The 13,134-nt window shown below is 46.0% G+C and overlaps 2 protein-coding genes across 2 annotated transcripts, besides 2 other annotated features; both read right to left on the bottom strand.

The window, feature by feature from the left end:
* Positions 1 to 416: 416 nt before the first annotated feature.
* N7487_011839 (uncharacterized protein) lies at positions 417 to 689 on the bottom strand (the record flags this gene model as incomplete). The annotated part of the gene is made up of 1 exon (XM_056879569.1): positions 417 to 689. One exon carries the CDS (start codon positions 687 to 689, stop codon positions 417 to 419), a length of 273 nt encoding a protein of 90 aa, XP_056724888.1.
* A 1,369-nt stretch (positions 690 to 2,058) lies between these two features.
* Positions 2,059 to 2,189: a sequence feature (Protein overlapping with rRNA (N7487_011838, KAJ5394197.1) was converted to a misc_feature.).
* A 78-nt stretch (positions 2,190 to 2,267) lies between these two features.
* Positions 2,268 to 2,325: a sequence feature (Protein overlapping with rRNA (N7487_011838, KAJ5394197.1) was converted to a misc_feature.).
* Positions 2,326 to 4,918: 2,593 nt separating this feature from the next.
* N7487_011837 (type I polyketide synthase) lies at positions 4,919 to 13,080 on the bottom strand (the record flags this gene model as incomplete). Its single annotated transcript, XM_056879567.1, has 15 exons — positions 4,919 to 5,803; positions 5,863 to 6,340; positions 6,405 to 6,742; positions 6,797 to 6,871; positions 6,918 to 7,199; positions 7,251 to 8,105; positions 8,159 to 8,184; positions 8,248 to 8,344; positions 8,396 to 10,542; positions 10,590 to 11,039; positions 11,107 to 11,545; positions 11,594 to 11,706; positions 11,757 to 11,880; positions 11,939 to 12,452; positions 12,506 to 13,080. The coding sequence occupies 15 exons, from the start codon at positions 13,078 to 13,080 to the stop codon at positions 4,919 to 4,921; spliced, it is 7,398 nt and encodes a 2,465-aa protein (XP_056724886.1).
* Between the last annotated feature and the right edge of the window lie 54 nt (positions 13,081 to 13,134).

Genomic DNA, 13,134 nt, shown 5'->3' with positions numbered 1-13,134 from the left:
ACCCGTCAAAATGCATTCACCAATTTGACTTGCTAACCGGATAACCGATCGAAAGAACATCATGGGTAACCGGCAAGTGAGCAAGTAATGAAAGTCACTATTTGCAAGCTCTGTTGCCGATTGAGCCCCCGGGCTGTCACTTGGATATAGTAGTGACAGTTGGAAGCATTCAGCTTGTTGACTGACGAGATAATTTAGTTTATGTCTAGCATATACTCTAGCATATACCCATAAATCCAATCCATCCTTTAGTTTGCTAATATTCGAACCCGTTCCCCGACTCCAAAGAAAAAGAAAAGAAAATACAAAAAGAAAGGAAAGACGAAAAAAAAGTTCTAAATCCGCTTCCCAAATGGCTCCCCCTTCGTCTTCCCTTCCGTATGCGGAGGCAGTTTTTCACGATACCCAAACTCCTGCTATTTAATATGAACTCGGTTGAATCTTTCATAGGTCTTTTCCTTCTTATTACGATCCACATTGGCTAAGCATTTGGTAACATCCTTTTCAATGGCATCCATGGTGCGGTTCTTGAACCACGCAGTTTGTCCCTCGTGGCTTTGTTTCGTGACGGGGGTGTATATGGCTGTGTGCCATACCTCTTCTGTCCCGGTCATGTTGTCGGTCTTGCTCTTCCAGGGGCAGCGGTAGGTGTAGCGGTAGTAGAGGAAGCCTGGTCCGCCGTGAGACATTGTTGTTCTTTGGTCTAGGTTGGTTATGGAGGAAATGTATACTCCTAAGTCCTTGAAGGAGACAATTTTACGCTATGTGAAATAAAGAAGTACAGGAGAAGAAACAGAAACGATATTGAGCAAGTTGATAAAAAGTAGAAGACGGTATTTGAGCCAAGGTGGGAAAGACTGGAGAAGTATACCCCTCATTTACTTCAAAAGTGAGGGGTAATCACAAGGCTGTGTTCGGAGCGCTACTCGACACGTCGCTGCCCAAATGAGATTTGTTGGGCAGCGACGTGTCGGGTATAGAAAATGAGATATATGGCAGCCGATAGCGCTCATATATCACTGACGAAATTCGTACCACTTCTCCGCCTAAAGCTTTAGGCTAGACTAAACTATTGGCTAGCCCGACCATTTTGAGCGAGGCTCAAACGCGGCCATTAGTCGGGTGGATGCCGCCCGGGTGAGAATTTAGTGAGCGCCGCTTTTGAGTCGCGCGGCAGGGAGTGAGCAGGCTGAGTTGATTATAGATGGGAAGGTGGGCCAGGTGAGATCTTCCCTGACGCGCGATTCGCGCGACCACTCGAGCCGAGTGACCATGATCAAAATTAACCTTGTAATAATTAGACAATCACATACCCTTCAAGCATTAGCCATCTTAGCACCTATACATATCCACAAAGCAATCTGTAATCAATGGTCTTGTCACATCAAATGCGTGCCTGATTTGTTGTTTATCTAAGCGCGATCGCTACATTCAGCCATAAAGTAGTTAAGTATATCCTAGGATAGGAGGACTTGGAATTATACGAACACGTATCTATACATCCAGTTTAGTTCTTCGTACTCAATCATATATATTTACTTATAAATACCGTTTCGACGTTAGAGACTGTTACTGAATAAAAATCAATAGGATTAAGGGTCGGCCCGTTAGCAAGGTACTACTAGTGACCCTCTTTCGTCCTACTAGTTGTGTAGATCATAATTTTGGATCGCTTGCCGCTAGTATAACTAGTATAGGGTACAGCTGAATACTAAGGTTAAATAGAGGCTTGTGTAATATTTCAATAGTATCTTTTTTTTCTCTCTGAGTAAAAATTCACTTCAAGTCAAATAGAGACAACCTTATTTCCTACTCAAATAAGGCAGCCAATCAAAATTGATTAAAACTTATATATGCATACATAAGCATAAGACGTCCGATCTAGCGTCTTCGCTCGGTTCTTGAAATCTCCTCCTATCAAGGACTACGACTTCCTTAGAAATAACGCCATAAAGAGGAATCTCGATCAAGCCGGGCAAGGCGGCTAATCCAAGGTATGATGTATTGGTTGTCAATCTCATCGCTTTACTATCTATCTATCTATCACAACCCATAAACATGGGTGGAAAAACAAAAACATACAACAGTGAGGATTCGCTGGTGGTCACCCACCCAACTACTAACTCACCGGCGTGTGGCTTAAGTACGGCTGAGCGGACGGGAAGCCCTGTTTTCCACACCCTATGGTCGTATGTGCCTTCTTGTTCTATAATACTAACTATATACTATACTTTAATTTTCGCTCATTATTACTATTCTTATTCTAGCGGTTCAACTGACCAGCTTCCCGATCACAGGCAAAGAAAGAAGACAACAGCGATATAATACACCATGTTATCAAAATTTAGGGTAGTCTTGGCGGAGCCACATTGACAGAATTATTGCCGGGGTAGACCAGTGTGCCGGTTGCGGTCACCCTTTAATTTGTTTTTCTTTAACTTGGCTCGGCTATTTAGTCTGGCTATATCTAAAACTTTTTAGTCCAAGGTCTTGATTCACTAGCCTCTTGTTCTTCGTCCTGCCTTAAGGCAACATACCTGCCATGTCGGTGGCTTTTTCAAATACATCGCGGCTGAAAGCCCACAGGATGAAGGTGAATGGGTCTGTAGGGTTGAGAGATACTTCTTCTTCACTTTCCAGATGAAATAAACTCACGAACGATGAATCAGCGAGCTGCAGCACTTGATATAGACTTGGAAAGAGAAGCTTGTTCTTCACTTGTGAGAAGAAGTAAAGTCACGATGTCCTATGCTCTACCGGACCCACCTTAATTGTTCACTCAGATTTAGTCACAGCTCACTGGTATGAGTGTTATGATACTTTATATCAGCCACGTGTGTGGTATGGCCAGTCTCACTTCAAACTCGAACTTTGTTGCGTCTAGTAGCCATTGCCTAGTATAAAACAAAGTTATACCACATCGTCGATTTGACTGTTTGGCAACTTTACCCATGCCCAAATATGCTGCCAATGGTACACACAATATTAACCAACAATGCTACAGTTACAGCACCAGTATCCGAGTGTCATCGACTGGGCCCAATTCCCAGCGCTAAGGCATCGATTAATTGAACTGCACGCTACAAACCTCCAAATCGACCAAATATTCGTGAATATCGTGAGCAGCCGTGTGGTAGAAGCCTGTCTAGCAGGGCAGATTTGGTCTTCGGTGCCCCTCAAACAAAAGTGTATGTAGATGTTGTCGAAGGTGCAGCTGTTATGGGCAATAAAAATGTCTACCCATATACCGTACTTCCAGCTGCAGATATGGAGTCTCTATGCTTTATCCCTAAGTATGCTCAAGCGGTATTCAAACTTTTGAATATGGACTTCTAAATATAAGCTCGATCCATCGTTCTTTGGGACTTATCCTGAACTGTTCGACCCTGAGAATGATATTGTAGCAAAGGGTGTGTCTATAAGGCCAAGTAGCCAAACAAGCTTGCCCTGTCTAAGTTGTTTGGATGACTTGACCTTCCCGACGTACCGGAGCTTTATGGAATTTCATACTCTCGCGCCTCATTGACTGGGCCTCGGGGTAATCGAATAAATTCGATCTATATGCTGGGTAGCGATAATGCGGAATCCAATCGACTAGGGCTTTATGATACATATTGAGATGAAAGGGAAAGGGAACTTGCGTGCAAGGAAACGTTCTATCAGATTGTTCGTAGCCAATCGATGTAGTTGACATTCGGGTCATAGTAATGTCCATAGTTCGTTGACTAACCATCCCACCACGGTCATTGGGGAATTCCATATACCAGATGAGTCACTAGATCCTGTTGGTAAACTAAAAGAAGCTAGTTGAATCGCTAGAATGAGAATGGTAATGGGCGGCGAAAAGCAAATCATAGGATATGGTTGGTTTCCTAGCACTGAAGGGTACATACGACCATAGGGTGTGGAAAACAGGGCTTCCCGTCCGCTCAGCCGTACTTAAGCCACACGCCGGTGAGTTAGTAGTTGGGTGGGTGACCACCAGCGAATCCTCACTGTTGTATGTTTTTGTTTTTCCACCCATGTTTATGGGTTGTGATAGATAGATAGATAGTAAAGCGACGAGATAGACAACCAACACATGCCTTGGATTGGCCGCCTTGCCCGATTTGATCGAGGTTCATCTTTATGGCATTATTTCCAAGGAAGTCGTAGTCCTTGATAGGAGGAGATTTCAAGAACCGGGCGAAGACTAACAAAAAAATGAGAGCTTTGTTTGAATGGCAGAGAGATAGCAATCGATTTTCCTAAGCCAAAAGATACCCAAAGAAGAGCAGCAGAATCTGCAGCTTTTTACTCAAATTGACACCAGCGAGAATCTTCTCACTCAAACTGCAGGTATTCGCTACGCCATAGATCAATATATCCGCAAAATTACGATAGCATGGCCAATAGTCTGGCTGTTTTATTCGGACATTGGCAAAATCGACAACACCAATGGATCTCCGGAGTAGTGATCAGTTAAATAGCGTGATTCCTTGATGTTTCTTTCCAGATGGATGGTAGCTGAAATTTGATGGGTTTCCTGGGTCTTACTGCGAGTTTTGAGCAGAGGATTTAGCTATATATCCTCAGTCTTTGGAGAACGCTTGTAAGATGGATATTGACGAGATTCACTTATTTTAATACGATTCATTTACCCAGACCCCCTGCCAAGTAGAAACCATGAATTGAGGTACAAGTGTGATCGCCACTGGCTATCTATGAGAAAGATGCAGTCATTTGTAGTCTTAGTAGCTTTCTTCATGAATATTAATCAGCTTAAATAACTATTAGACTACCCCTGTTGAAGAGGGATTCCCGACAGATCAATTACACAAATGGAGCGAAACATATCACCATTCAGGGCTATCCATATATGTCGTCCTGACTAACAGGCTCAACAGAAAAAACAAGGGCTTCATAAGATCGCATCTAACTATTTCTTTATGTACTTGGAGCGTAGCGTCGCAGTAATCAAACCTCCTAGTCCCCCAAGAGTTGCAGCCTTAGTTATCGCAATCAGTGACAGGTCTAAATAAAAATAACGACGACACCAGTTTCGGATCTCAACTGTCATAAGCGAGTCGATTGGTATTGTGGCGAGCTGCACGGAGTCTTTCCCACGGGCAAAAGTCGAGTATTGCTGCAGGTTCTTGACGATCTCCGCCATTATCTGTTCCTTCCAAGCTGGCCCATCTAGAGTATCCGGGTCATTTTCGAGAAGGGAGACCATATATCGAAGGCTGGTGGCAAGTTTGGAGGCATCAGTAGTTGCTTCTGGGTCGAAGTCAAGATGCGAATAAGCTCGGAAACGTGCATCTTGCCCCCAAAGCGGCCGAACAGTGGCATCAGCAAGGGATTTTGTGCTGCTCATGCCAACAATCAGGTTGTTTGGTATCTGCAGCGAATTCGAGGAATTCGAGGTTCTTTCAACATCGTCACTGAATATCGCAAGCTCAAATGCATCCAGAACCTCTTGTTCGCTTAGCAACCTCACAGAGCCTGAACGCATTCGCTCTCGAAGCGTTGGATCTTGTGTCGCGAGGAATCCTACATCGTCGACTCCTCCGAGATTCACAACAGCGGCCGGTAGCCGGTTTTGTAACCGATACTGGGCAAATGACGACACAAAAGCATTGGCTGATGAGTAATTGACTTGGCCAGCGTTGCCCATAACGCCGGTTATGGAACCGCAAACAACGAAGAATTGGAGATCGGCATCGTTCCCATCCAGCGCGTTATGAAGGTTCCAGGTTCCGGTTACCTTTGAAGAAAGAACTTCCTGCCAATTCTTGTGAGACATATCTGGAATGAAGGTGTCCTTTGGGGGTCAGTAATTTTAGTCGAATAACTTGGCGCATACGGGAGTATGAGACTTACTCGAACTACCATAGAGAGCTGAAGAATTCCTCCAACCGGGCAAGGGCAAGCGTGTATGGCAGCTTGAACCTGTTTTTGGATCGCCACGTCACATTTTATCATAGTCACTGTAGAGCCCTGCAACTCCAGCTCACGACGAAATGACTGGTCCTGACTAGTGGCTCCTGCTGATCGGGACAAGAAGACCAAGTTTCGCGCACCACGTTCTACCATCCAAGTTGCTATCGCTCGTCCAATACCCCCTAGACCCCCGACTAGGATATAGGATAGACTAGGGGAGAACTTTGACCTGCAACGCGACTTGGCAATTAACCCTCGCTCGGATATTTCTGGCATCCTAACGAGAAGTTTGCCCATATGAATTCCCTGCTGAAGCTGACGGAATGCCTCAGGTGCATCGGTGCTGGAGAAAATACTCAATGGACGAATTGGGGTGATTTTCCCTGCCTCGTAAAGGTCTCTAACTTGGCGGAAGAGTCTTTTTCCCAAAAGTCAGTCACATATTTATCTTCCTTGCTGCGAGAAAGGCCAATATTGCGTACCTTGTAACTGTTCCTGCCTTTTCTGCGAGTCGAATCAAATCAACACCAAAGAATGCCCGATTGCCCCCAAATGCTTCCAATGGCAAGGTTCCATGCTCTAGAAAGTCTCGCTTTCCGATCTCTATCATCTTGCCGAATTCTGCGACGCATTTCCATGAAGCGTGGAGAAGATCACCAGAAAGGCAATTTAGCACAATATCAACACCCTGACCTTCAGTCTCCTTCATGAGGTTGGGATAGAAGGAGGTGTCCCGAGAGCTGAAAATGTGACATCGAGGAATCCCGAAATTATTCATCAAATACTGTACCTTTGTCTCGCTGCCCACAGTTGCATAGATCTAAAGAATAATTTGTTAGTTATTGGGCTTCCAATATCTATAGTCGCATCATACCTTTGCCCCAATTACCTGACAAAGTTGAATTGCAGCAAGGCCTACTCCTCCACATGCTGCATGAATCAAAACAGACTGAAGACAGGTTAACTAAAAGTAAAATAACGGGTGTCTGACGTACCTGTCCTTTCTCCAATCTCCCAATGTCCATTATACAATACATCGCTGTGGTGTAAACCACAGGCAGAGATGCAGCATCTTCCAACGAAATCGACGGTGGCATATGTATACACCGGGAGGTAGATACTACCACACGTGTGCGGAACATCCCAGGCTGCATTATCATGACTCGATCGCCCTTCTTGAACTCGGTTACTCCGGTGCCACATCTTTGCACAATCCCACTAGCGTCAATTCCCATTTCATCTTTGTTTGCCATAAAGCCCATTGAAATCATCACATCCTATGTTGTTTAGCATCTTCACATATCTGGCCATCAAGATTTAGGACTCACTCGGAAGTTAAGCCCGACAAACTTGACCTCAACTTCGATCTCATCTGCCTCGGGCAAGTCAAGCTCATGCTCTTGCCAAGACAGTGAGTCTAGAGTTCCGTAGGAGGCAATGTCCAGCTTCATGGGTACATCGATGTTAGGGGAGTATAGCAATCTATCCGAAAGGGAGCTCCATCGCATTCGCGGAATGTAGACACAGCCATCGTGGAGGGCAAATTCATAGTCAACATCATCCAAACCAGTTTGATCCTCTTGCCTAAAGAATTTTGTCGATACTTTGAGTAGTGCTTCTGCGGCAAAGCTATCAAAGTTGTCCACTTGAAATGTACCAAATTGGATTTCCTGTTCTTGCCGTGCGGTACGGGAAACTCCCATTACAAGGGAAAAGTTTGGATTAGCACATTTTATCTCAACCGAGTTGGTGACCCATAGGATCTGGGGGGTGGAGTTCATAAGCTGCTGGAACAGCATCCAGTCTTCCTCGCTCATATCATAGAAGAACGGACTCTCAAAATCCAGGAATGAGATCACTCGTTGCCCGTGAGGTATCGCTTCTCCTTTGGTACATCGTTTCATGGTGTGGCCGTTTCCGATGAAGTGATTTTCAACTTCCATCAGCCATGGGTATAGATGCATCTCACTCGGACAAAGAAGATATACAGTGTTCCCTTGCAGATAGTTCCTGGGTGGAATGCGTGCGATCATGTTGCGATAGATACGATATGGCGCTTTGCCATCATCACCCTTTGTCTCAACCCCGCCGAAACCAGCCTGTCGAAGTTTTCTATCCCACACCTCAGTTGACATATACTTGGCATCGATATCAACATCAAATGATTGGATTTGGGAGGGGTTCTTGAAGCAAGTTAATAATTTTTTCTGTCAAGATAGGCTCTGTGGCTGCTTACTGATAGATAGCGTATCACCGGTAGTTCTAGATTATGTCAAAAGCCTGGTCAATCTATAGGTACTTCACCGAGAAAACAAATCAGCTTACCGGGGCAGTGTTCGTGGATTAGAACTCGTCCACCAGCAGTCAGAAGCTTTCCGATACTGTGCAGTGCTGGTGTCACACCAGAAACCCGAGCGCCGATCTTGATTATTGTTAGTTATCACCACTTACGCGTCAATTACGGATTTCCCACATTGATTGCAATGACAAGGTCATAGTCACCGCTATTAAACTCTTGCTGAAGGGGATCTGTATCGAGATCCAACGACTTGAAATCTACTAGGTTGTTGTCTTTGAATCGATCTTTCAGAACGGCATCAATATCAGGTGTCGTTGCCAACGTGTACTGCGCACAGAGGACCTTTCCGTCGGAAGTAAGCCATTGAAGCACAGAAGAAGTGAATGACCCGGTCTCGTCGCCAACCGCAAGGATACGAAGGTTTGGTTGGGCGTGGCAAAGGAGAGAGAACCATCCGAATAGGTCACTGAGAGACTCGATCCAGTCGTGGAGTTTCTGTAGTTGCTTGACCTTTCTTGAGGCTAACGAGGAGCAATTTGACCCTTCAACAAGAGATACCATCTCTCTCACTGTCACCTGACTGAGCTCGGAGATGAAGCCCAATCCCTCAGCCTGAAGCTGCTTATCTAGTGTCAGCCTCTGTGCCCGCAGACTGTCACTGTCCATTTGGGTCCATGATTGCGCTTCGGGCACAAAAGATATACCCTCTCTGTTCCACTTCATGATTTGATTTGACAACCAATGTTTGTAGCCCTGAAGGTGTTCTGAGAATGGTTCTACTTTGGCAATGTTTTGATGCACGCAAATCATAGACAGCACAGAAGCCCTACCCAACAATCCAACTGTGTTGCCCCTGTCCGTTTCAGAAGGTAGCTGAAGGTGACCAGGGAGGAGATCAAGATCCGGACGCCACTCTGGCTCTGAGAGCAAAGGAATTCCAGATGTCTCGTCCTCGAGACTTTGGTCCAATTGAGCTAGAGTCACCCCATTCATTGCGAGTACCATGTTTGTACCATCACTCATCGAGATGCTGCATTTGGCCTGAGTTCCGGCAAAGCTTTCTCTGGTGACTTCAACCTTCATTACATCACTATTTTGACCAAGAGAAATTTGATCGATGAATATCGGGATGAACAGTTTTGTCAGATACCTTGCCCTTCCTTTGCAGGCTGCGACGCTGAATAATTGCAAGCACTGGTCAATAACAGTCGGGTGGATAGCATGGCGGTTGTCGCTTCCTTTGAATATTCCACTAACCGCGGCGCTGGCTGTGAAGCTGGTAATATCTGCTGTAATCTCCTCTAGGCCTTGAAAGTGTGGCCCGTATTGTAGCCCGACCTTTGCGAGCGAGCTGTACCAGGATTTTGTATTCACAGGCCGTTGAAACCGATGCGTTTCTGGAACGTCAATCTTTAAATTCTCGGCACCTGCCACCACTTGGCCAGTAGTATGCTTGGTCCAATTGTTTCCATCGTAACATGCAATGGTGAATTCGAACCATTTAGAGTCAAGTCGGTCATTTATCCGCAATGGCCGCATTGTAGTGACAATTTCGACATCATGGCCCTCGGTAGTTGGCACAACGAGCGGAACCGTGATTTGTAGGTTGCGAATTGTGCATTCTTGGGTGTTGAACAACTGGCGTATTGCTTCGTTAATCATTCCAATATAGCCTGCGCAGGGAAACACGACATCCCCGAGCACTTGATGATCGCTAAGCCACGGGACGGCCCTGGCCTTCAACAAATTTCTCCAAGCGGGCTCAATATCACTAGCTTCCAACATGCGAGAACCTAGCAGCTCATGATGGGGATATTTGCGGAATCTCCAATTTTGACTTAGGCGACTTTCTTTCCAATCAATGCTTTGTCTATCCCAACGATAGATGGGGAGGTCGTGGAGAACATTTCCCGTGCCGTTTATTGCTCTGAAGTCGACGGGGTGTCCGTGACAATACAGTTCCCCTAATGTTGTCAAGATGGATTGTGTTTGAGCTGCCTTTTTTATAAGCGTAGGGAGGTAATAAGCCTGAATTGATTGATGTGACACGATCTGACGGATGGGTCCGGCAAGGGTAGAGTGAGTCCCGATTTCCACGAACACGGTCGTCCGATCCTTTTGCTGATCAATCAAAGTCTTGACTGCCGTAGAAAATAGAACCGGTGATTCTAGACTTCTACGCCAGTAAGTGGCATCTAGCTGATACGGGTCCGTTATCATAGTGCCTGTCACTGTAGAATAAAGAGGAAGCATCGTGTCATAGTGAGCAATGTGAGAGGCAATGGCCGATTCAAAAAGTACACCTGCATTCATCATACACGCTGCACTCTATTAGTATCCAGAATATTGTCCACAGAGGGAAACTCACGGGAATGATAAGCAACTTCGACAGGCAGCTCTCGAACAAAGGTTTCTGGCATTGTTTCGATGATGCGATCAATGACTTTTCTCAACTGTGACCTAGGTCCTGAAATATTAACGCTCTGAGGACTATTCTCACACGCGATAACCACCCCGTCAATCAAATATTGGTTCACGGTTTCCTTTCCGAGACCAATAACGCTCATTCCTCCAGCCTGTGAGGTGGATTCATTGCATCTTCCGCGGAGATGTGCGATGATGATAGCCGCACGCATCGAAATTGCCTTCGCTGCATATGCAGCAATAACCTCACCACTAGAGTATCCAACCACTGCCGATGGGAAAATTCCCCAGCTAGCTAGTAAGTTGACCAAGGCGATCTGGACCGCGGCACACAATGTCTGAGAGTACTCAGTCTTATCGACGCAGCTAGAAACATCGGGTTTCAAAAGTTCACCTAGGTGGTATTTTATTAGTCCTAAACAGGATCAAGACACCGAGAGTGATATGACATGGGCTGGTACCTTCAATGCTCCATGATGGTGGGGACTCGAGCTCTTGCAATATCTGGTCCAGAGCGCGGATATCGCGCTGGAAGGCATCAAAGTGGCCCATCAGCCCCGTTCCCATACCCGCCCATTGAGCACCCTGTCCAGTGAATGCAAATACCACACGCGGAACTCCCGTAATTGCTGGTGGGGTCGATTGATTTTCATATATGCCACTCTTACCGTCAGTGATCAGGTATCCTCGATAGGACAGATGATCGCGGCAAGCCCCAAGAGTGTATGCGACATCGTGTGTCGTATGTGGTTTCCTCTTCAAGTACTCTTGTATTCCTGCAAGCCGTGAGATGAGGGCCGGGGTGCTTTGCGCCGATGCGGGGAGAATATAAGGGATTGACTGCCTGTCAATAATCTTTCTATTGACATCATCGACAGCAGGACCTGCTTCCAAGATTGCCTGTATATTTTGTTAGCAAAGCAATCAATTGGGTGTAGTCATGCTCACATGGGCGTTGCTCCCTCCAATGCCAAAACAGTTCACACTGACACGTTTCTCGCGATCGCGAGGCCATGGAATGGGCTCAGTGGGGACCTGGAGCCCGCCCTTTTCGAACGGAACTAGGTGACATTTAGAGATTTGATTTCATGAGGAGTTGTTGAGTTCTTACTCTTGGGGTTGGGACGCGTAAAATGAAGATTTGGGGGGATTGTAGAATGTTCCAAGGATAACACGGCTTTGATAATAGCGGTCAACCCCGACGCACCTTCACCGTGTCCAACGTTTGATTTCACCTAAACGGAGACATTAACACAAAACCAAAATATGCCATCAGTAGTAGCTGCCTCTTACAGATCCGATGAACACACCCTTCCCTTCAAAGACCCGAGCAATGGCAGTTGTCTCCACGACATCCCCAACTTGTGTGCCAGTTCCATGGCACTCCACAAAAGCTGTTTGCGAGATATCACGGATATGAGCCCTTGAATAAGCCTCTCGAAGGAGCCGCTCTTGGCTTTTTATATCGGGTGCGAATATCTTTGCTGACCTTCCGTCATAATTTGCGGATGTCGCCCGAATGATGGCCCGGATATTGTCACCATTTGCAATTGCTTGATCTAGAGGTTTGATAAAAATGGCATTCACCGCTTCTCCACGGCTGTAGCCGTTTGCACTTGCATCAAAAACTTTGCAGTAGCCGTCTGGGGAGAGAACCATGCTCTCAGACATGTTTACGCTTGTAGAAGGAGTCAACAGCATGTTGGCTCCTGCCACCACGGCTGAGGAGCAGCTTCCGCTGTAAAGAGCCTGGCAAGCTTCATGCAATGCAACAAGTGAGGATGAACAGGCAGTGAGAATGGTTGCACTGCGATCTGATATTAGGTACTAATAGTCATTATGATTAATGAGGACAAATACCTGGGCCCTTTCAAGTCAAACTCGTAGGAAATTCGATTTGCCAAAGTGAATCCTCCGTTCGCAAACGAATGCACACGGGGAATATGTTGGGGCTCTTTGGCTGTCAGTTCATGCCAGTCCTCTCCAAAAACTCCCACGTAGCATCCGATCTTTTTTCCTCGCCACTTAGTTTGTCCTGCGTTCTCCATGCATTCCCAAACCACCTCCATGAGTGACATTTGCTGTGGATCGAGTTCACTGGTGTTAAACCCCGGTATTTCTGCAAAAAATGAGTTGTCCGAACCCTGCATGTACTCGTCGTTGAGAAAATATCCCCGTCTTGTCTTCACTGACTGGGGTTTATCGGGATGATAGAAGGCGTCGATGTTATAGCGACTCTTTGGGACATCAGAAGAACAGTCCCGTTTACTGATAAGAAGATCCCAGAACTCGTCCCCCGTTCGAACTTCTCCTGGAAGTCGCATCCCCATGCCGACGATAGCGATGGGAGGGACGGCAGGTGCTGAAACGAAGCCATCTTTACCGAATTCCGAAGTCCCAGCATGGTCTTTCTGTCTGTCGTTGGAATTTTCCATTGGTTTCCCTTTAGCAATATTACCTACTACCGATGGAACTTGATGCCTGATTCC

This window comes from Penicillium crustosum, assembly GCF_028827405.1.
Source record: "Penicillium crustosum strain IBT 35664 chromosome Unknown utg000005l_segment0_segment0, whole genome shotgun sequence".
Lineage (NCBI taxonomy): Eukaryota > Fungi > Ascomycota > Eurotiomycetes > Eurotiales > Aspergillaceae > Penicillium > Penicillium crustosum.
This window is presented reverse-complemented; position numbering and strand designations above follow the sequence as displayed.